The 20,913-nt window shown below is 35.6% G+C and overlaps 2 protein-coding genes across 4 annotated transcripts in view; one reads left to right on the forward strand and one right to left on the reverse strand.

The window, feature by feature from the left end:
- Positions 1–676: 676 nt before the first annotated feature.
- LOC117104115 lies at positions 677–9,293 on the forward strand. 2 transcript variants are annotated; one of them, XM_033244784.1, is made up of 4 exons: positions 677–1,469; positions 1,773–1,829; positions 4,053–4,144; positions 6,216–9,293. In XM_033244784.1, the coding sequence occupies exons 1-4, from the start codon at positions 912–914 to the stop codon at positions 6,298–6,300; spliced, it is 792 nt and encodes a 263-aa protein (XP_033100675.1). In that variant the 5' UTR covers positions 677–911; the 3' UTR covers positions 6,301–9,293. The 2 variants fall into 2 exon arrangements, with proteins under 2 accessions (XP_033100675.1, XP_033100676.1); XM_033244785.1 differs by lacking the exon at positions 1,773–1,829 and having other exon boundaries at positions 680–1,469.
- LOC117104114 (glutathione hydrolase 7-like) overlaps positions 7,538–20,913 on the reverse strand; it is an 18,410-nt gene continuing 5,034 nt past the window's right edge. For both annotated transcript variants that reach the window (XM_033244783.1, XM_033244782.1), the window contains 13 exons: positions 20,700–20,890; positions 18,141–18,292; positions 17,614–17,737; positions 16,740–16,807; positions 16,551–16,624; positions 15,967–16,160; positions 15,329–15,416; positions 14,550–14,671; positions 14,311–14,399; positions 13,108–13,263; positions 12,162–12,279; positions 11,337–11,577; positions 7,538–10,087 (listed from right to left, as the gene is read on the reverse strand). In XM_033244783.1, the coding sequence (XP_033100674.1) occupies positions 9,921–10,087; positions 11,337–11,577; positions 12,162–12,279; positions 13,108–13,263; positions 14,311–14,399; positions 14,550–14,671; positions 15,329–15,416; positions 15,967–16,160; positions 16,551–16,624; positions 16,740–16,807; positions 17,614–17,737; positions 18,141–18,292; positions 20,700–20,890 (1,784 nt within the window). In that variant the 3' untranslated portion in view covers positions 7,538–9,920. The remainder of the gene's footprint in view (positions 10,088–11,336; positions 11,578–12,161; positions 12,280–13,107; positions 13,264–14,310; positions 14,400–14,549; positions 14,672–15,328; positions 15,417–15,966; positions 16,161–16,550; positions 16,625–16,739; positions 16,808–17,613; positions 17,738–18,140; positions 18,293–20,699; positions 20,891–20,913) is intronic.

Below are 20,913 nucleotides of genomic sequence, written 5' to 3' on the forward strand. Positions count from 1 at the left end.
AGTCTAACCGAACGACCGCATTGTGGGAGATGCGAAGTACTAAAAGTAATCTCATTAGAGAGGGCGCTCTTTATTGACTGTATAAAGTATACATAAAAGCGAGAGTATTCCAGTGGATGCGATCTACAACCTCTGAATTTGCCTAGTAACGATGAATTCGTCGAGAAAATGGTAATATTTTATGAGAAATAGTCTGTATTTCTCATTTTTTTATTCTTTTGCGTAAAACTAAAATTCATGCCAATATTTTTCCATGATTTATAATAATTGGAGTAATGCAAATGCATATTTTCTAAAAAAAGTCATTTTTAGTGAAATTTTGCCGGGAATGGGGCTTTAACTCGATTAAAAAACAACCTTGCGGAGGTAAATGTACTCAGCCATCACCATCGGAAAGTCTATGTAGTAACCGTCGTAACAAGTCTGTCCAAGTATCACGCAATGGAATGCGTCATCACGCGTGTTACGCACATGAAACATGCACTTTTACAATGGGTTAAAAATAGATTATCAACCTACATTTTTCAATTAGACATGTTTGAAATTTACATTGTATTATCAGATCATAATTATTCTACAAATTTTGTCTATATAAAACGAGAGGATCGATCACCTACACCTCTGGTGTTGGTCTATTCAAAAATAAATAATGCACGCCCCCTACTGAGAAATACGCATCCTGCGTGTAAACAATTCCATGTACGCAAACTGTGTGATGAGTCGAACGTGTTTAGAACACGATTGTTCGTTAGCGACGTGTTTCTTGTAAAAATGAGCCCGTGTTTTTCTGGACAGAGAGAAAATAATGTTTGATTTGTGATCTGATTTGGATTACTTCCTGATGCTACTGCAATCTAGCGATCAACTTTGTAGTGTATACAATTGGACCTACATTTTGGCTAAGATGTAGAATGGGATCCAGTCCCTCTCAAGTAGGCACGATTAAGCAAGAGGAAACTATAAATGTAGCCAAAAAAATAACAGAAGACAACTCTAAAAAAACTACGACGACGAAAATGTCTACAGAGACTGACGTTTCGTCCGAAAACTACGCAAGTAACAGAAAAAGACCAACTGTAGAACATAAACATTGGGACGAATGGGACGATGTCGCCACAGAAATGTCAAATTTAAAAGATGAATTAGACGAACTTCTTGGTATGCCATCACCCGTGAATATGAAGAAAAATGTAAATGTTCCTGAGCCTCTGACGTATCCAGCAAAAAGCTCGCCAGCAAAACCAATGAAAAAAGAACTCGGAAAAGGCAATACATGGAAGATGCCAGAGGAACTAGTAGAGAGGGAATTGAATGCACGGCACATGCGCATTCTAAATAAAATGAAGGAACTAATGATTGCATGTGAAGATGAAGACATTGATGATACATCACCATGGATACAGTCAATGTGCAGCGATTCTCCTGATGAGGCAATGGAGCCCAAATTGCCACGTCAAGACCAACTGAAGGTAACTTTTTTGGAATGTGCATGATATAGGCCTATGCAAACTTAATTATCAAGAAACGTGTTACTGTGTCCAAAGGTTGTCGACTGTATGCAGGCCTATGTTAGACTATTTTTACAAAATTATTTAATAGATTACTTATGTATCTCTGTTAATAAGGACCACAATGAAATTAAGTTTGACTATTGAGTTACTTTATTGTGTTTTTATCCTTGAATTTTGTTATGCTGTATATGAATTTCGAATAAAATGAATAACATTTTAAATTCACATCGCATTATCATTTTACGTTTTTCTTTCGATTAGGAGGATACGTCTAGATTTGATCCTAAGAAATTCAAGCAAGCAAACATATACAACAAGGTTAGCTGGGGCGAGAATACTAACATAACAATAATCAAATGCGGGTTCCAGACCCCTTCCCCCTCTCTACCCCACCTCCAGAATTTCTTTGAAAATTGCAGGGATCAATTATAAAATTCAAATTTAAGTTTGATAGTGCCGTTTCGGGCGATAGTGCCATAAGACGTATCATTTCGTATACCTAGCTCAGTCCCAACCATGATGGGGCTGAGGTAGTCTAGAACCACATTTCATGTGTTACCTCCCCGGGTCCTCCTTTTTTCGAATTCCTGGATCCGCCACTGATAACATTTAATACAACAATTTTGAAGAAAATATGCCCACTTGTAGTATGTATCATGGAAAAAGTCCCTTCCATTATTAGGTTAGACAGATTTGCTTTCTTAATATCAATCGTTTTATTCGTTGCCATGACAATGTTATAAGGACACTGTTGGTCGTCGTGATATACATAGAACTATAACAATGTTATGATGTTGTGTAAAATAATATAAAACTTTACGGATCGTTAATACCTTGGCAACACATCGAAGTTGTTTAATCACAATTCGCAGACGTGAAAGTTGTCATGACAACAGAGCAGTGAACGCAAAAAGTCGTGAAACCCGGCTTCATCATTAACCTAATGATCTATAATATATCATTAAAGTACAATTAGCATATACATATATTTTTTGACCGTGACAATAAGAGACCTTGTTGGCATGAATCGCCGTATAAGACTAAAATATTATTAGGCCTATTACTCAAATTCCCAGATTATAGTAGGTTATTCAGGACGGTATTGGTAGAGAACGCAACGCCACGACGCGTGCGCAGCGGATTGTTAGGGTTGACAGCACTTACGCGGATCACATTCGGATTCGTTGTCGACGCTCAGTGAGTCCGGTTTTACATGCAGTAGTAAGAGATTTATCAGATAATTTTAGGCCTATAATCATACATTTAGCGATGCAAGGGCATGGACATAAATTAATTTATAGATTATGAAATTATTTAATAGGCCTACAGTATATCTGGAATTGCGTACGACGAGTAACGGGAATAGAATAGGCCTACGTAAAGAACAACCACACCAGTGTAATTTATCCATTTCAATTGAATCATAAGTTTGACTAAAAAGTCAAAACGAAAATATATTTTGCGCGCAACACCGCGGTAAGAGACAGGGCACCAACAATGTCAACTAATAAAAAATAAATAAATAAATAAATAAACAGTGCTTATATTAAACACTGTATTAAGTAAAGTTAGGTAAAACCGTCATTAATTTTCGTTTGATGTTGATATTCGTTGTTTTATCCAAAAACAGAATACAACAGATTACAAAATAGGCTAAAACCGTCATTAATTTTCGTTTGATGTTTATTAGTTGTTTTATCATTGGTCAATAGTGAGCACTTACTCTACGTGGATCATGAAAGTATGCTAGCGTTAAGCTTTGTCTACACTATCAAATTGTATGTGACAAAAAAAATGTGATGTACCCATATATGGGTACGATATGACGTCATTTCACATATCAAATTGTATCAAAATAAGTTGAACGTGTTCAACTCTATGTTCCAACAAATTTTATGTGACGTTTTTTTTTTTTTTTTTAATGAAATTTGATAGTGTAGACAACGCTTTAAGCTATGTCGACAATTGTATGTGACAAGTGTGATATGCCCATATCAAATCAAACAGCCGGTTTGGTAAATCGTATTGACGTCATGCTTTCGTCTTTGTAAAATCGTAGGACGTTGTGATACAATCTGGGTAATTCGTAGTACGTCGTGGTGACGAATATTAACGTGAGTCGTAACTCTATCGTTATAATTCGTAACAGTGTCGCCACACTATCGCATTACTGCCGTAATACATCTTATTGACGGCGCGCGTCCTGGTAGCTTCTTGATTAAACCTAAATTCGATTTTTTAAAAAAATAATCTTGCTCCATATATATATGACGTCATTATGCCCATAAATGGGCAATTCACACAAATTTGTCACATAAAATTTAGATTTTATGGATAGGTGGATGTGAGAGACTAAAAACCCTGAATAAACATTTAATAAAACAAAAGTGGCGATAAAATTAATAGGTAAAATGTTTATCAACATTTTTTTGGCGTGTACAAAGTACACTTATTTTGCTGAAGAAGTGTACTGTGTGAACGGAAGCTTGATAGTCTCCAGCTTTGCTGGTTATACTAAAAATTTTGAAATTGCATTCACAGCGTACGAATGATTTTGAAACATTGTCTTCATCGACCACCAATCGTACAGGCGGCACTAGGTCCAGTAAGACGCCCACATCGTCTTCAGTGGAGTAAGTACACATTTTTTAACCAAAACAGTGTAAATAGTATGTTTTATCCATCATCATCAGTTCCAGCATGGGTGATGAGGTACCCTATACAAATCGCACTTTTTTTTTCAAACAGTGGCGTAACCAATAGTTTTATGGGAGAGTGCGCGTGTCTAATATCAAAGTGGCTGTAGTGGAAGCTGAGGCATCACAGGGTCGGCGGGTCAGAAACTTTAGGAGGGTCAAGAGTCAGTGGCGTAACGATGGGGCCAGGGACCCTGCGTATTTCTGAAACTGGGGGCCCTTTTTGGGTCCCGGTCACCAATTCCATCTTGGGATTTTAAATGTGCATTGTTAATCTAAATGTTTTAACGATGAATAAATGATATACTGTAATATGGATCCAGAAAATTGAGGCCAGGGAAGGACTTTCACAGTTGGAGAGTCTACACCCTCAGACCCACCATGGTTGGGGCTGAGGTAAGAAAATTTATGAATATGGCACCTTTAGATGGCCGAAAATGGCACTTCACAGACAGGAAATTGTGAATATAATTTACTTTTTATATCAAGTTAAAAAATATTTTGACAAATTTAGTGGGGCCCCGGGCCGGCAGCTCCAGGCCGGCAGCTCCAGGCCGGCAGCTCCCCACCATCCCACCACTCTTTATTCCGCCACTGGATATAATATGATGTCCTAAAGTCGATTTCAGACACACATTATGTTGTTGCCCTTGTGGGGCTGAGATAAAAAAAAATGTATTATTAATGGCACATCTAGATGGCCGGAAATGGCACTCAAAGACTTAAAATTGTGAATATAATTTTATTTTTATCTGCATTTAAATTTTTTTTGACAAATTTAGGTGGGGTCCCGTGCCGAGAGGAGGGCTCTGTCGGGCCGACGGGTCCCCTTCTCTTTAATCGTTATAATATGATATATGCCCTACAGTCGATTTCAGAGACACACATTATGGTGTTAGTTATCAACAAAGTCCTTTTTGGTCAGGGTGCTAGATCGAGGAACCTATGTGTAGGGCCCCTTCGGGGCCCCTAGAATTTGGGGGCCCTGCGGACCGCCGCATGAGAGAGCATAGGCGTTACGCCACTGTCAAGAGTACAAAACACGGCCCTAGAAAGCTCCCAAAATTTAGATTTAGATTGAAAGGCTTACGGTACGCCTAGTAGATAATGGTGAAAGTGGTTTGGCGCAGCGGAAGCGAGTTGTTCAATCCCTCTCTGTGCATCTTGTATGTGTAACATAAAAAACACCGTAGCACACAAACACAATCACGCGCGCGCAAGTATGACTTCTACTCATGAAAGCGAGTTGCTTAAACCATGATCAAATAACCAAGCGTTGTACAATCATGTTGTCTTTGACACATCTGAGGTCATAAGCAGTCAAAGTTCGAGTATTTAATTATGACTTAGGTCATTCTTTATCAATATAATGTGATAAAGTTTAAATTTATAAGGGTCTATCTATGACTAATACATAGCAATAATGCTATTTCCATTGCTCTATTATCATCTGGCTTGATGTTTCATAGATATATAGTCTATTTACTCTATATTAATAACAAATGGGACAAGAAATCCGTGACCACTTGTAATCGAATCCAACGAAAAGCATAGTAAATAGGTAGTATTTACACATTAAAATATCGAAATATCCGTTTCATTATTATTTTAATAAAGCTTGTCCCCTTCAATGGTCGTGTATCATCTTAGTTTGTTTACGTTTACATTATAATACACGCATACACATATGACTATAGATAATAATAATAGATATGCGCTAATATTCTCAAACTAAAATTGGTTGATTGATTAATTGATTTTTGTCTAACTGACTGAAGCTTGATTTCCATACAATCGCTACACGCTCTGAGTCGCCGACAGCTTTCGGTGATGCTGATTGGTCGGTCGAATCGGGGAGCCTTCCCGATTTCGTTGGGGGACTGGTATGCAGTACAACGATTGCACTGAAAACACTGTAGCGACAGTGTAGCGATTTTATGGAAACCAGGCTTGATTGATTAAAGGTGATATTTTTATTTCAACTCGTTCACGTTTTATTTGTTCACAGATCAAAGCCGCCCTGCAGATCCGAACTAGAATACAACAGCTCAGAGGAGGCACTTATGAAGAGCATAGAAAATGAATATTCATAGAAATGAATATTCATGCACTTTAAATTCAAAAATACCTTCAGAACCGTACTCATTAATACGTTTTCAATTGTGTTTTATGTATGAATCGTCCACGTATGGGTTCTTGACTCATTGAAGAAGTCGATAAATAAAATAAATACGACAGCAACCATTGCGACAAAAGACGTTTCGCAGTTCAGTTCAAATTACTTCAGATCATTAAAAGAAGACAGTCACCGAACAACACAATAAATAGGGTATTTGATCATCTCTCAAAACGTAGGACCACTAACCAACTCCATGATAAAGACTACATTCACACTGTACTTGGCATGACTGTCAAATGAAATGAACTGAAATTAACCGTAACACATTCCATTTTAGGCCTACAGAAAAAATCCACTACCACAATAGAGTATATCTGCTGAAAATCACAATAAAAATAACAAATCACATTGTATAACAAAGTGAATATCAAGAATATATGAATCATACCAGTGTTAAGGCTGTTAAAAATGATGTATTTTTATGTTAGGCCTATAACGGGATGATAATATAATTATGACTCACGACGATAGCATGACATTGATAATAGGCCTATACCTAATAATGATTGATGGTGGTGATAATGATGATGATGATGATGATGACGATGATGATGATGATGAGGTAAAAATGACGATGACGACGGTGATAAATAGTAAAATCCATGAGTGATATTTCTAGCACAATTCTAATCAATAGATATAAAAACTGTTGCATGATACAATGTGTGGTTGCATCTGTAATAATTATGATGATCACAATAGCGACATGTTATGGAATATTTTCTTTGTAAAAATCCATTACACAATAACCAATAGAGTTCATAGAGTAAAAGGACTAGTATTGCAAAAGCAGTCATATTGAGAATAAATTCTATCCTTCGCTATTTATACCCAAGGGAGATTTCGCCAGCTAACGAAAACGAATGACGATAATGAAGATGACGTATTCGTCATCATTTTCGTAAGGTTGCCGCAAATCTCCCTACTTACACTACCAAGTAGGCACACTCTCTACAGTCAGGGCACTCACAACAAAGTTAGTTTATATTTTTAATTTAAGGCAATATTATATTGGAAATTAATGAAACATCTAAAAATAGTTAGGCCTATCTAAATGTTATCATAATAAATTATATTTAGAAATCCATTGTATTTTATATAAACTTTGAAAGTAATCCTAAACAAAATTGGTCCATATCAAAGCAACAAAATTCAATTGAAATCACGATTTTATTCAAAACCACAGTAATTACACAGTATCAGGAGTCGCAAAGATGTCTTGGTTAACCAAGAACAAAGCCATAAGAAATAATCTATACTTTACTACATTGATTCTAGTTCATCGATAAAAATCACAATTAATAATATGCCACTATTTTATTGCACTTGAAACTGAATGACAAGGAATATACCATAAATAGGAAGCAAATATACAGACTCATAAACAAAGGCAAATCAACAACAGAGTTACCTTCATATAAAATGGTAGTTTATATGCCACTTTTTTGTCCAATTATACGATAACTTGTTTCTATTGTTCTGTAAATTTTAATAATATAAATTTTGTGAAAAAACCCGTAAAAATTTGGCTATAGCATAAGTGAAAGTTCTGTGGAGCTCTTGAAAAAATTCTGTAATAATCACAATTATCAAAATGTTTGGCTTTAACATGATCACCTGCATAAAAATAATTTTGATATGGGATGAATAAACTACTCTAAAGTATACAGTTGATAAAACCAAACTAAGAAATAATTCTTATAGCTGTTGTGCTGGTTCTATTGACTTGTGTCATCTTACTTTGTCTGTACCATGCTTCGAAATATAATAAATGCAGGTCTCACTCCAATGAAAAACCACATTTGGGACTGAAATTTCCATGGTCTTTACCAGCTTTGGTCTTAGAAAAAATATTATCAAAAAGATATAAGACAGGGCTTCATTTAGGGCTGCAGAAATATGGTCTTTAATTGGAGGTGATCTTCCATTTGAGGGGTCTTTAATTAGAGGAAGACCTGCATAATGAAAAGGGACATACAGTATTAGTACTACTAATAAGGAATACTAGTAAGGAAGCTGTATCTCTTGTTGGCTAATTGGTGCCTTTCATCCTGAACTGTTATGTAAATATCGTTGGTTACACCATAATGATCTATGCAGACCTAGTTTGTTCATTACCTAAAGCTCCATTCACACTATTTATGTGACAAATATCTGTGTCCTGTCCACATAGGAGGTATTTGTCACATATGAGGTATTTTTGTCACAGAACTTGACAGTGTGAAAAAGGCTTAAGGTTTTTAATAAACTAGTGCTATGTCCACACTATCAAACTTTATGACAAATTTGTGTGATGTGCCCATATATGAACATGATGTCATATTACACCCAAATATGGGCATATCACACCCAAATATGGGCAAATCACACCCAAATATGGGCATATTACACCCAAATATGGGCATATCACATTTATTTGTCACATAAAGTTTGATAGTGTCAACAGAACTGAAGAAAACTGTATGCTTTTTGATATAGAAGAAATAAAGAACCTCAGCTATCAAAATCTTAAATTACCAACCCTGTAATTTTCATGATCACTCTTGTCCCTGATAAGTGAATAAATTAGAGTGAATATTAATGTTAATTATAAATGCACAATCATAATAAATAATATTTGAAAGAGGCAATCAGAAATCGAATTATAAATATTTTCTTATTTCTAGTTAACATCTACCCCGATTATGTTTTTATCAAAATTGGGATATGGAAAACTCTTAGCAAATATGACCAGTAGACATAAACATTGCCACATAGAAAATACATTGCACAAGTAAATAATGGGGTCCATTGTATTGTGGAATAACATTACAATTAACTTTCAAGCAAGTAAAAGCAACAAAGGACTGTACAAATTTTAGTTCTAAAAACTGACTTTGACAACTGTGTGCTTTTTGACCATTTTCGTTTATGAATTAAATTAACGAAAAAATTACAATTGCTCAATATGCCCTGAATGCAGCCTCTAAAGTAACCAGACCATAAAAAAGTATCTGCATCACAATTAATTAATATATCGGCACAATTTCTTCAAAAGTAGAAAGGTCTAAACACAATTATTATCCGATGAGCAGTGTTAATTAAGACTCTGATATAGTGAAATAAGAACAACCTCATACATAAACAATTTTTAATGCCCTGCACCAAATCTGAGTAAATTTTTTACCAATTAAAATACAATATTATATAAATAGATATTAAACTACCACCACAAAATACACAAATGATTGCTTATAATGAATTACACATACAATATATCCCTGTAGGAAACCAAATGTATTGCTAATAATCTCGTATGTCAGTGCATTCTTAGTAAAGTCAAGTCTGATCAAACATACCATGAGTGAACAATGCATTATGTTTATACAACAAAGTCTCATCGAACATTGTTGAGTCTGGTAGATTAAAGAATCTGATAGTGTTTGTCCTAAAAGGGTGTGTGGTAAAAAAAGAGAAATATTACCATTTATAAATTATTACTATACACCATACATCCATTTATAACTAACTGTTCAATTTAAAATATATTAGTTATTAAAATTCAACGAATCCTGCATCTGGTTCACGTGAATCGGCTGAAGCGTAGATCTCGTCATAGTGCTCGTACACGGAGTTGACCATGCTTAGATTGTTGGATGTGCTTTGTGAAACTTCGTGACCTAACGCTTCCAACCCACTGATAACATCAGAAGATACACCACCTAAAATAACAAAATGTATGATTAAATTAGTATTGGTTTTTCAGATTTTAAAAACACTTTGATTCTACTAAAAACTCGACTTGATCGCCTTGGTTGCTGTGAACCAGGAAAGCACTAACAATACATTACCACGCATGTGAGATCGGTCGGTTAGCGCTAACTGATGTACGTTCGAATGCCAATGTATAACCCACGTGGGAATAATGAGAAGCGCACCGAGGCCTAGGCAAGATGGACTATGCAAAGCCCAAATCATCGGCAGCCCAACGCACTTTATCGTTGGGGAACAGTCTTAAGGTTGTCAAGAGAAACATGTTTAATATTCTGCGACGCGACTGTCCCTGACACAGACCTATTGTGTCAGTGTTTAATTCATAAAGACTTGACGCGACAACAAATCGTTTCAGGCTGCGTTAGATTGGATTGGATTTATTTGGCGTAAACACCAAGGATAGTCCATGAAAGTCTAGAAGACTGATTTCCAGTGGTATCCTTCAGTAATTGGGCAGTACACTGGGAGACAATCCTCTACTCTTTTCCGAAGAGTGTACTGTATTTTTTAACACGCACATGGGCCCATAAATGCAAACGGGACCAACGGCTTAAACGTCTCATCTGAAAGACGGTGCACTATTTTAACTTGCATTTCAGCCCTCCAGCTAAAGGAGTGGCAGCGCTGGGAATTTAACCAGGGACCTAAAGATCTCCACGGTTCAGCGCACACACAGTGGCTACCACCAGATTAGCCGTTTGAGCTAAGCTGCTCTCTGCTGCTAATCTGCTCGCTGTACGACGCAGTCTGAGTTGGCCTTTAGAAAAATATTTATATTATTTATAACATTCACCAGGCATCAGAACAGAAAATTGAAAAGATATTTGATGAAACAAAATGAGTATGTTAATACGGCATTATGTTGCAACACATTTCAGGCAATATTATTTTCTGTCACTCTACAGGTATGAATAATGGACTTCTAAATATGTGTTGCACTTCAGCCCTGAACAATGGATCGAGCATAGCTTACACAATTTAATATTAATAATAACAATAACACTGCTAATTTATATTTTATAAGGCACCTCAAAGAAAATAAATAATTTGGTTGGCATATCTGTGTTTATAATTTTGCTGAAATATCAAGTTGAATCAAATTTCTTTTAAATTCAGTAATAAACAATAAATCAGTAAACAATTACAAACTAATTTAAATAAATAAATAATATATTTCCAATTATGTTGTGTACTTACTTTCTGCAACTACTATATTTGGTTCCAGGGAATGGTAAACATGATCCATCTGATTGGTTGCTGTATCTATAGCTTCACCCAATGTGAGGAAAGAAACTAAAACTTGTGCAATAGCATCTATCGTATTGCTACCAGACTTTCCACCTATCGCCATGTGGGGTTCACATTTATCACTCAAGTCCCACACTAACGAAGGCGACTGGAAACTTTGAGGACGCTTTCCACCTGCTATATTGTTTGTCTAAAGAGAAAAAAATGACATTCAAATTATGTACATTCATTCCATATTTCTATGCACCAAACTGTAATGAATTGAAGACAAGTTGTTATGAAACTTTTAAGGTTACTTTTAAAGATTTACTGTCTGTCACAGGCTAAAAAAAATATAAAATTTAATTTCCTAGTTGAACTGCCTACTTTGTAAACAGTACACTCTCTGATTCGAGACCACTCCTTTAATTCAAAAACCCCTCTAATTCGAGACTGCTTTTTCTAAGGGCCAAATGATTATCTTTTTCTAAGGGCCAAATGATTATCTTTAATCTTTTAACACAAAGCCAACCCTTTGTTTGGAGACCAAACCCAGAGACCATCCCAAATTTTTAGGTCCCAAAGGTGGTCTTAAATGGAGGGCTAACTGTATTCCATTTAGTTTAATAACTTAGAATTGAAAATTAGATTGGAAGCTGTTAACTATGATCACTTTAAATGAGTTATTCAAAATTGTAATAGAATTTTTGAGGTTTCATGACTTTTTGGTGGACATAACATCTTTAATTTAATGACCTTTAACCTAGGTTATGATGAAGATATTAATCAACTTACAGTGGATTCCATTGCAGTTGTTTCATCCTTTCCTGCCCAGTAGAACTGATCCATTATGTTATTTAGTATAATACCACCTTCTGTCATTACTCCTGAGCCAAAATCAGAATTTAATGAGCTGAAAAAAAAGATCACAATATAGTTCAAATCCAAACACAATGTTATCATTACTTGAGCTTTTCAGAGACACACCAAACTTTTAACAAAAATTAAGTGCCTTAACTGTATATAGAATGGAACAATAACTGTATAAAGAAAGGAACAATAACTATTATTATGGAACCACCTCCCAAGATTTATTAAGGAGCCAATGTCACAGCCAAAAAAAGCATCTTTTCATTATTTAATTTGTCTTTTCTTACTCATTACATTTGTGTATAACAGTGCTCTGAGGGATGATTAAAGGGCGCTACATTAAAAAACATATATTATTACTATTATATTCAGTAAAGAAGTATAATATACTATTATAGTAGAAGTATAATATACTGTTATAACTAAATAATGATTATAAATGTGGATGAATCATTTGAGGTAAGATGTAAATATATATATGCAAGGGTTGTTATATCTAGTCCAGGTATCTCCCCTCATTTTCTTATCGCAAACCCCCCACCCCCTCCCAATGTCAATACTCTCAAACTGGGCACACACTGCCACAGCTAACAGGTAGCCGACTTAATTCAATAAATACTGCAACATGACAGGTTGTGCCAGTCTTTTTCAAGGACAATGCGCTCACACTGCTATTGAAAAAATAGCAGATGGTTTCATGTTGTCAAGTGTTCACACATAGCGAAGGTGGATTCGACATAGTGTGTGCCCCAGCTTTTTGGGTTAGACGAGCACTACTTTCGTTCAATCGATTTTCTTTGCCACAAAAGGCTAATATAATAAATCACCTAATGCTCTGCAGCGCCCTCTATGGTTTATACCATATACTTACTGCGTGATGGACACAAGATCATTGTTACTCTCATCCAAGATCGAGATGTGTGAAGTTCCACCCGATATCAGTGTATTGGCAAAGTCAGTATAATAACTAATAGGATGAGTAGACGTTGAATTTATCATCGAACGTATATTCTCTGCCGTGGTTTCACTACGAAAAGAACATAAATACCATTGAAATAAGTATCAGCTAATCTAGGGTTTGGCGCACCGGTTGCGGTGCGGCTTCTCAATTTTAGGGTCGGAGGTTCAATCCCTCGCTGTGCATTTCGCTTGTGCCCTTAGGCAAGGCACTTAACCTGTGGTTGTCTCTCTCCAACCAGGAGTACAAGTGGGTGGTAGCTGGAACGTTCAAACATAAAATGTGCTGATTACAGCTGCAACATTATGGAATTCCTCAAGGGACCTGAGAGTAGGTGTTCCATATGTGTTTGATCCAACGACCGGGGGAAATAGTGTTAAGTGCATAGAGGTCTCCACAATATGTGCTCTATAAGTTGACCATTATTATTATTATTACTATCAATGACTACAAAGATAATTTACATTGTTTTGTTACCTTATGATCAGCTGGTTGGTTCTTAATATGCACTGTAGATAAATTACCATTGTTTTTTAAATAAGGAAAAGCCTTAAACATGATCACACTGAAGGATGAACTTGATTAAACATTAATAATTTACGCTTGAAGTCAGGTATTGCATCATACAGTATATATTTGTATTTTTCTGTGAGATTTTTAATAGACTAAGCTTGACCAAACTGTTGACTGAAGAATTAGTGCATTTCCCATCCCAGGGTCGTGGTTCAATTCCTATCACGATTACATAAATTTTTTTCTCGTGCCAAAACAACTCCACTCCCTAAGCCTCAGCATCTTGTGTATATGTTTGAAAAAAATGAATATGTTCGCTGTTTGAAATATCCTTGACCTTTGTGCCTAAAATGTTTTGTTTGTAAAGCCAGGTACTCACGGCATCGTACAACGGTTGTACGACTGTCGCAAGACGAATTAAACTTCGTTCCCTGTGAGCGCTAGACGGTGCAATGCCGTTTGCTGATTGGTTGTGGCAGTCTAAATGGATCATCATTAAAAACGATCCGTTGCGAGCGCGTTGTCGCGTTCTTGCGTTCTTCATAGAATCGCATCGGCTGACAATCGTCGGACGCAGTGAGTGCCCGACTTTAGGCAACGTACCTGATCATGGCGTCCGTATAGTTTTCAACAGTGGTCACAAAATTTGGATCTCCTAAGTGCAACATCTGAGCCTTGGCGAATTTAATAGCCTGTGGAGATGTTAACGAACTGTTAAATTACCAGTAATTATTATACAAATAATGAATGTTTCTGAGTGCTATAGGAAGAATATTTTCATGAGTTGAAAAATTGACTGTTAAATTCAACGAGGCAGAGCAAATGAAATCATGTTGTGTTACCTCAATTGTATAGTGGTAACGGAGAGTTGCATCAGTAGACAAATTGTAGCCACTGAGGATCTTTAAGATGGAGAGCAGTCCAGGACCTCCACTTGGAGCTGGTGGACTAAAAATCGAGAAATCTAGATGGGGGAAAATGAAAAACAATTAACCAAATGCCATTCACATCTAACATTCTTATTTAGCAACAGTGATTTATGCAGTTTTTCTGTCTTGTATTGCAGCTAGCAACTACTCTCTTTGTCTTTTTGGTTGTAAATATTTAGTATAATGAACTAGGTTAAATACTAACAGTAATACACTTGTCAACTTTGTTTAAGTGTGAGAAAGAACTTTGCTGTGTAAAGCATTAACGTCGGCAGTGGTGTGTCTAGGATTCTAGAAATGGAAGGGGGGCTGATAGGGGAGTTGGGGGCTTGATGATTAGGTGAGAGAGTGCTAGCTTGCAAAATAAGGTGATTTGAGGTGATTTTAATCTACTTAAGTATTTTTTTTGCTTCAAGCATTTTCAATTGGTGGGGGGAAAACTGGGGGTCGACTGGGGGAGCATCCTCTCCTGCACAATCCTCTAGAAGATACACCACTGAACATTGTCCGACAAATTATTCTGTGCCATGTGTAAGTCGATCGGATCGATTTTGAGAATGACCAGTTATGAATAGTAAATATAACTTAGAATAATAAATTCCATGTTTTTGAGTTGCTAAGAATAAGAGAATGTAATAATGAACTATAAAGTGAAATGATAATAAAGAAGGAACACATTGAGATACACCTACTGGCATAATCCACTGAAATAGGTGTCGTTGTGAAGATGTCATACTTGTCGAAGTCTTTATTATCTATCAAGCCATCACTTCCATCAACCTATAATCAAATATGTTGGAAGAGTGAATAAACATAGTAAATAAATGATGTTAATATGGATGATGATGATGATAATGATGAATGAGGAGGATGGTGATGATGATAATGCTTAAACAGTATTAAAAACTAACAATTGTGGGTTTTTATATACCATTTTTTTTAAACTGCTATTTTTTTACTGGTCTCCTTTCTACCACTGAAAATGAAGATGATGATGATAATAAAGCTTAACAGTATAAGAATAACATTAAAAACTAACTATTATGGTTTTTATATACAATATTTTAAAACAGATTCATTTTTACTTGTCCCCTCCTACTACTGAAAATTGTTTTCTTTTGATCTACAGGAGTCTAAAAATTGTTTTACTTGGAGACGGGTAGCAATTTTGAGATATATAAACACTGACTTTTAAATTTAGCTTAGACCAGAAAAAAACATGATTGCCTCTTTTTAGGGGGAGGGGAGGGGCAGGTGTCACAAATTGTTTATTAATTTTCATTTTTTAAGAAAACTATACAGAATTATGATATTCTAAGAGAGAACTCACCACATTAAGCATATCTTTCTGGAGCTGTTCCATGAAGTAAGCCCTGGCACCATTGTGTCCAATCGTGTCCAGTGTGTTTGCAAGATTGGTCATTACTAGGGTGTCTCCAACCTGCAGTGGAGTTCCATTCGGCATGTAAAGATTTCTCCATGCTTCCGACATCTGCTCTGCATCAGTCGCACTGATTGCATTGGCTGGAAAATATCATGGAATATCGAATATGTTGAGTGAAATTGTATACTATTAAGTTGTAAAATGTGGAATAAACCTCAATAATTTATATAAAATATTGAATCAATTATACACATCCAATGTGACAGAAACAATTTTGTTTTTGTGACTTATAGACACCTAAGCTATAAAATCTGGAATATATCTCAAAAATTAAACTAAAACATTGAATTGAGTTTTTACCAAGAAAATATTTAAATTTACTGTATTATTTATGTACTATATAGCAGTAGCACTCGTACACTAATCTCAAAGCTAAGTCAGAATAAACTCCCTAAAACTATTTATTTTAAAAGAAATTTCTTTTTAAAATGATTATTAGTTAATATTGATATTGCATGCATAGAACTTACCGAGAGATGTGGAAACTTTGAATCCTTGCCGAGCAAGTTTAGATGCAGGGGCAACGAGGTCATTCCATTTCAACCTGAATGAACATGAAATAACATTAGGGAAAAACAATAATATGGACGGATCTCTACAACGGTAATGTTAATGCAAATAATTTGGTAGGTAAAACATAATCACTGACAATAACGTACCTTCCATAAGTATCGTATGCTGCTTGCATTCCGAGAAGCTCACCAGGTATAGCAATGGCTTTTGCACCCTGAAAACATAATGAAATTATATAGAGAGCAAAAAAAAAAACAAAAAAACAAAAAACAAAAAAAAAAACAATATGCAGGGATATTAGTAACTATAGGCCTTGAGCAAGTGTTTCCCAGTCTGAAGTTAATTTCCTGGCCTCCCACCCACCTTTATCAACCCCCTTGCCTATCATAAAAATCCAATCATATTATTTAGAGTTTAACAATGTTATTTCCCAACCCCCCCATCGGTCTGGTCAAGGCGCCCCATCGGCCAAAGCTCGTCGGGCAGTCGGACAAAAAAAAAAAAAAAAATAGGCCTAGTTTTCCCATCCCAGCCATTTCCGGCCATCTAGAAGTCCCATTTTTTTTTTTTTAATTTCGGTTCCGGGCTTCGGTCCTCAGATAACACTACGCGGTTGGACACTTTAGCCCCCCCACCCCATAAATTAAATCCTAGAGCCGCCACTGAACATATCCTTATCTTTCTACAGCTACAGCCCTGCCTGAGCACAAAGAATACATGTCTAAATAATGGTGTGTTGTTATTTGGGTTTGTTAATCACTGGTAGGTAATTCTTTATTCTATTAAATTGAGTGTATTAAGTTAATATTTACTGTATCATGCACATGAACAGATAATTTTAATGAACACAGGACCACTGGGATTAAAAAATCACATCCAGGAGACAGTGTGCTACAGTAACTTGTGTTACAGCCCTACAGAAGATGCATGAAACAAGAGATAACAAAATTGAACAAGGAGCCCAATGATCTCTAGATTTGAGTACACATATAGTACAGTATCTACCACAATGAGACTTACATATCGTGCCAATTCCGGGTTACTTTGAAACATATTTTCAGTTGCATTCAAAGGGGCCGCGGCTTGGAAGTCAAACACGGTACGACTTTCGCTGAAGCTATCATACACCATCATGAATCCACCACTATGCACGAATGAAAAAAAAATGAAAATAAATGAACAAAAAATATATGTAATTTACATAATATGTGATTTAATTAAAGTATGATACCACTATTCATAAACTACATTTACAGTAGAATCAAATTTTATTTGACAGAGCATGTGACATGCTCAAATATGGTCATGATGACATCACATCAAGACCTTGGCACATACGGCCATACAACAGTTTTTTGTCGAAGAAAATTTGATAATGTGAATAGAGCCAAAAGGCTAATATTCTATGCTAATAATTATAGTATATACAAAATATAAATATCTTTATATTATTTTACTACTATATGATGATAAATGATGTTTGTACAATAATGTGTTTACTTCAATTTTTTTCAAAAGATTTTGTGAACGGTGATAATGAAACTTACCCTCCAAGCCCAGCGCTATGACTGTGCACCACACCAATGCAGAACATGGTGGCGATTGCAGCATCGACTGCAGACCCCTTGCTCTTCAAAATATCGGCTCCAATATTGGAGCATTCTTGAGCGTCAGATGAAACAGCTCCATGGGGCACAACCTTCACAAAGACAAAATACATGTATAATACACAGGTGTCTTACTAATTACATGATTAAAAATACTGTACAGCCCTTTTTTTTGCAAGTTTTACAATTTCTCCAGTTGTTAACATAAAAATAATACACGAAGAAGCAAGACCGTTTCCATGAAATCTCTATTGAAGGAATATCAGTTCTATACGAGCTAGCCTATAACCTTGCTTTAGATGACAAAACTCATCATCCAGAATTTCGCGACCATTATTTTATTGCGAAAATTGCAAAAATTAAGGGAGCGTGAAAATAAAGGGCTATACATTAGGCTTCCAGCAGGAGCGTGTGGCTACTGTTTAAGTTTCTGTTTGGGCTACTTAAAACTCATAACCATTATAACCATCCTACAGTACTAGTAACAGATTGTTGACTTTTTAGTTCTTTCTAGGACAGGTCTAGACATCGCATCATATTTCGTCGGCTTACATTTGGTTCTATCTTTAGTTTATGGTGCATCCCATCATCCTTCCAACTAAATTTACACTTACAACTTACAGGAGAGATGATAGCAAAGTAACTGGAGTCCTTGGGTATGCCGATTCATTTTGGGTCCGAGAAATAGAAGGTTACCGACCGTACTGTAGATCTAAAGATCTCGCCGTTAACGATCAAATTTTATCTGACAGACTCAACAGAAAATGTTTGACCAGATACAGTAAGTCTGGTGAAATAGAGGAAAGTTTGACAAAGATATATAATTTACTTGATCAGAATTAAAAAAAACAGGCACATTGTACTGTACAAAATCAGATATTGTTTGATCAATCAATGTCTGTTGCATCTGAGAGACAAAAAACCTATTTACTGAGTGCATGACTTGTAGCTTCAGGAAGTACTGAATGTTTTCAATCATACAAAATCAATCCTGTAATTTGCAAGATGTGTATGTGTAAGTAATGAAATGTACAGCACTGTCATATAATACTCATCCCATTAGTATTGATTTTCCTATGCTTATATAAGAGTGGAACGCATTATGGCGACATTAATACTGTGTAGTTCTAAATATTGTACTTCAGTTGACACTTTATGATGCGCTTTCAACACGACCAAGACTGATAAAACCTGAAAATGCTATGGCCGTTGTAAAAAGATTGAAGAATAAACAGTACCGATGTCACTGTACTGTTCCTGTATTTATTCACTGTCTGAATCTGTATAAATACACACCTAAAGAACCACATACTCTACTGTTGTTTATTATCATTAAACATAATGCATAATTTTGTATTTTATATGTATTTTCAAAATAGATACAGTACAGTATAAAAAAATACAGTAATGCTTAATATGTACAGCCTTTGCAAGCAATATCAATGTTTCCAAAATAGAACCATTAACAATATATGATGCCAGCATAAGTAGACAAATTTAGCTTACTCATCAATAGTGGGTCAAAGGTAAAGGTTCGATCATACATATGCATTAGATTATACTGTACCAGTTAAAAAGAAGTAGTATATTAGTACCAGCAAATCATGTGCTACCTTTATTATATACAAATTTCTATAGCATGAATGCTTGTTATTTACACAATGATATAACTGTGGTTCGTTTATGAGTAATTTAAAGTTATATTAATTTCATTTAGGGTATTTAAATTTATTTTTTGGGTGATATGAAGAATCTTTTATGAATGAATGGTATCTTTTTATAATAGGTTGATAAAAGAATCAAGTTGGCATAGATTCTGATCTCCGCTATCCCTCGCATGTATAAAACAATGGATGTGATTTAATGAATTAATCATTCAAACTCAAAAAAATAATATCATTCATCATTAATCTGTACCATGCAATTCATATGATAAATTTGGCTTTCAGGTTCAATGAATCACATCTAACTGCTTGACATTTAACTTGAGTTGTGGGCTAAAAAGGTTGAGGGACAGGGTGATGATGATAATAATGATGGTAAAACAATAATGACAAATATGGAAGATTATTGATCTTATAATGTCTTTAAGCAGCATTTAGATATTTTTTGTTATATAGTATTATAAATGCCTTTTTCTTCACTGTTTGTTACTGTACACTCAGGGGTTTAGCCAGAAAAACGAAATAGGCCATCCAAAATACTGTATGCTTTAGTTTAATGCAACATTTGAAAGAGGCGAAGAATATAAAGAATTTCCTAAAGCACACCAGGCCCAACTAGGCTAAACGGAGCCGAGTAGGCCAAGCTGTCCAAGCCGTCACGGTAAAAATGGCCGTCTTAAATAATTGTCGGCCGTCCAAAAGATGGTCGTACGGCTCGCTGGCTAAGCCCTTGGTTACACTACTAATGAATCTGGACCTCTTGGGAGATCAGTACAAAAATGTATATAAAGAGTAAATAGTAAAATGATAATTAAAATTCATCGTCCATCCATACCTGTTCTTCACCCATCACAATAGTAATCACCATGGCAATGGTGATAGCAAATCCAAAAATAATAGAAGAGAGGATGATGACCTTGAGGCCATCAAAGCCACAGATGGTCTCATGTTGATATGCATGGGTATCCTTCAGTGGAACAGCTTCATGAAACTTGGGATTCCCATCAATAATCAGAGATTGTTTATCTGACAAAAAAAAAAAAAAAAAA

The sequence above is a fragment of the Anneissia japonica genome, unplaced genomic scaffold (genome assembly GCF_011630105.1).
Source record: "Anneissia japonica isolate Jap-2015-1 unplaced genomic scaffold, ASM1163010v1 scaffold2564_len425606_cov169, whole genome shotgun sequence".
Lineage (NCBI taxonomy): Eukaryota > Metazoa > Echinodermata > Crinoidea > Comatulida > Comatulidae > Anneissia > Anneissia japonica.

Bases quoted from the DNA above. Each gene is read 5' to 3' on its own strand.
- LOC117104115 (XM_033244784.1), top strand. From the start codon at position 912: ATGGGATCCAGTCCCTCTCAAGTAGGCACGATTAAGCAAGAGGAAACT. The intron at 1,470-1,772 runs GTAACTTTTTTG...TCTTTCGATTAG, and splicing joins CACGTCAAGACCAACTGAAG to GAGGATACGTCTAGATTTGA. The intron at 1,830-4,052 runs GTTAGCTGGGGC...TTGCATTCACAG, and splicing joins AAGCAAACATATACAACAAG to CGTACGAATGATTTTGAAAC.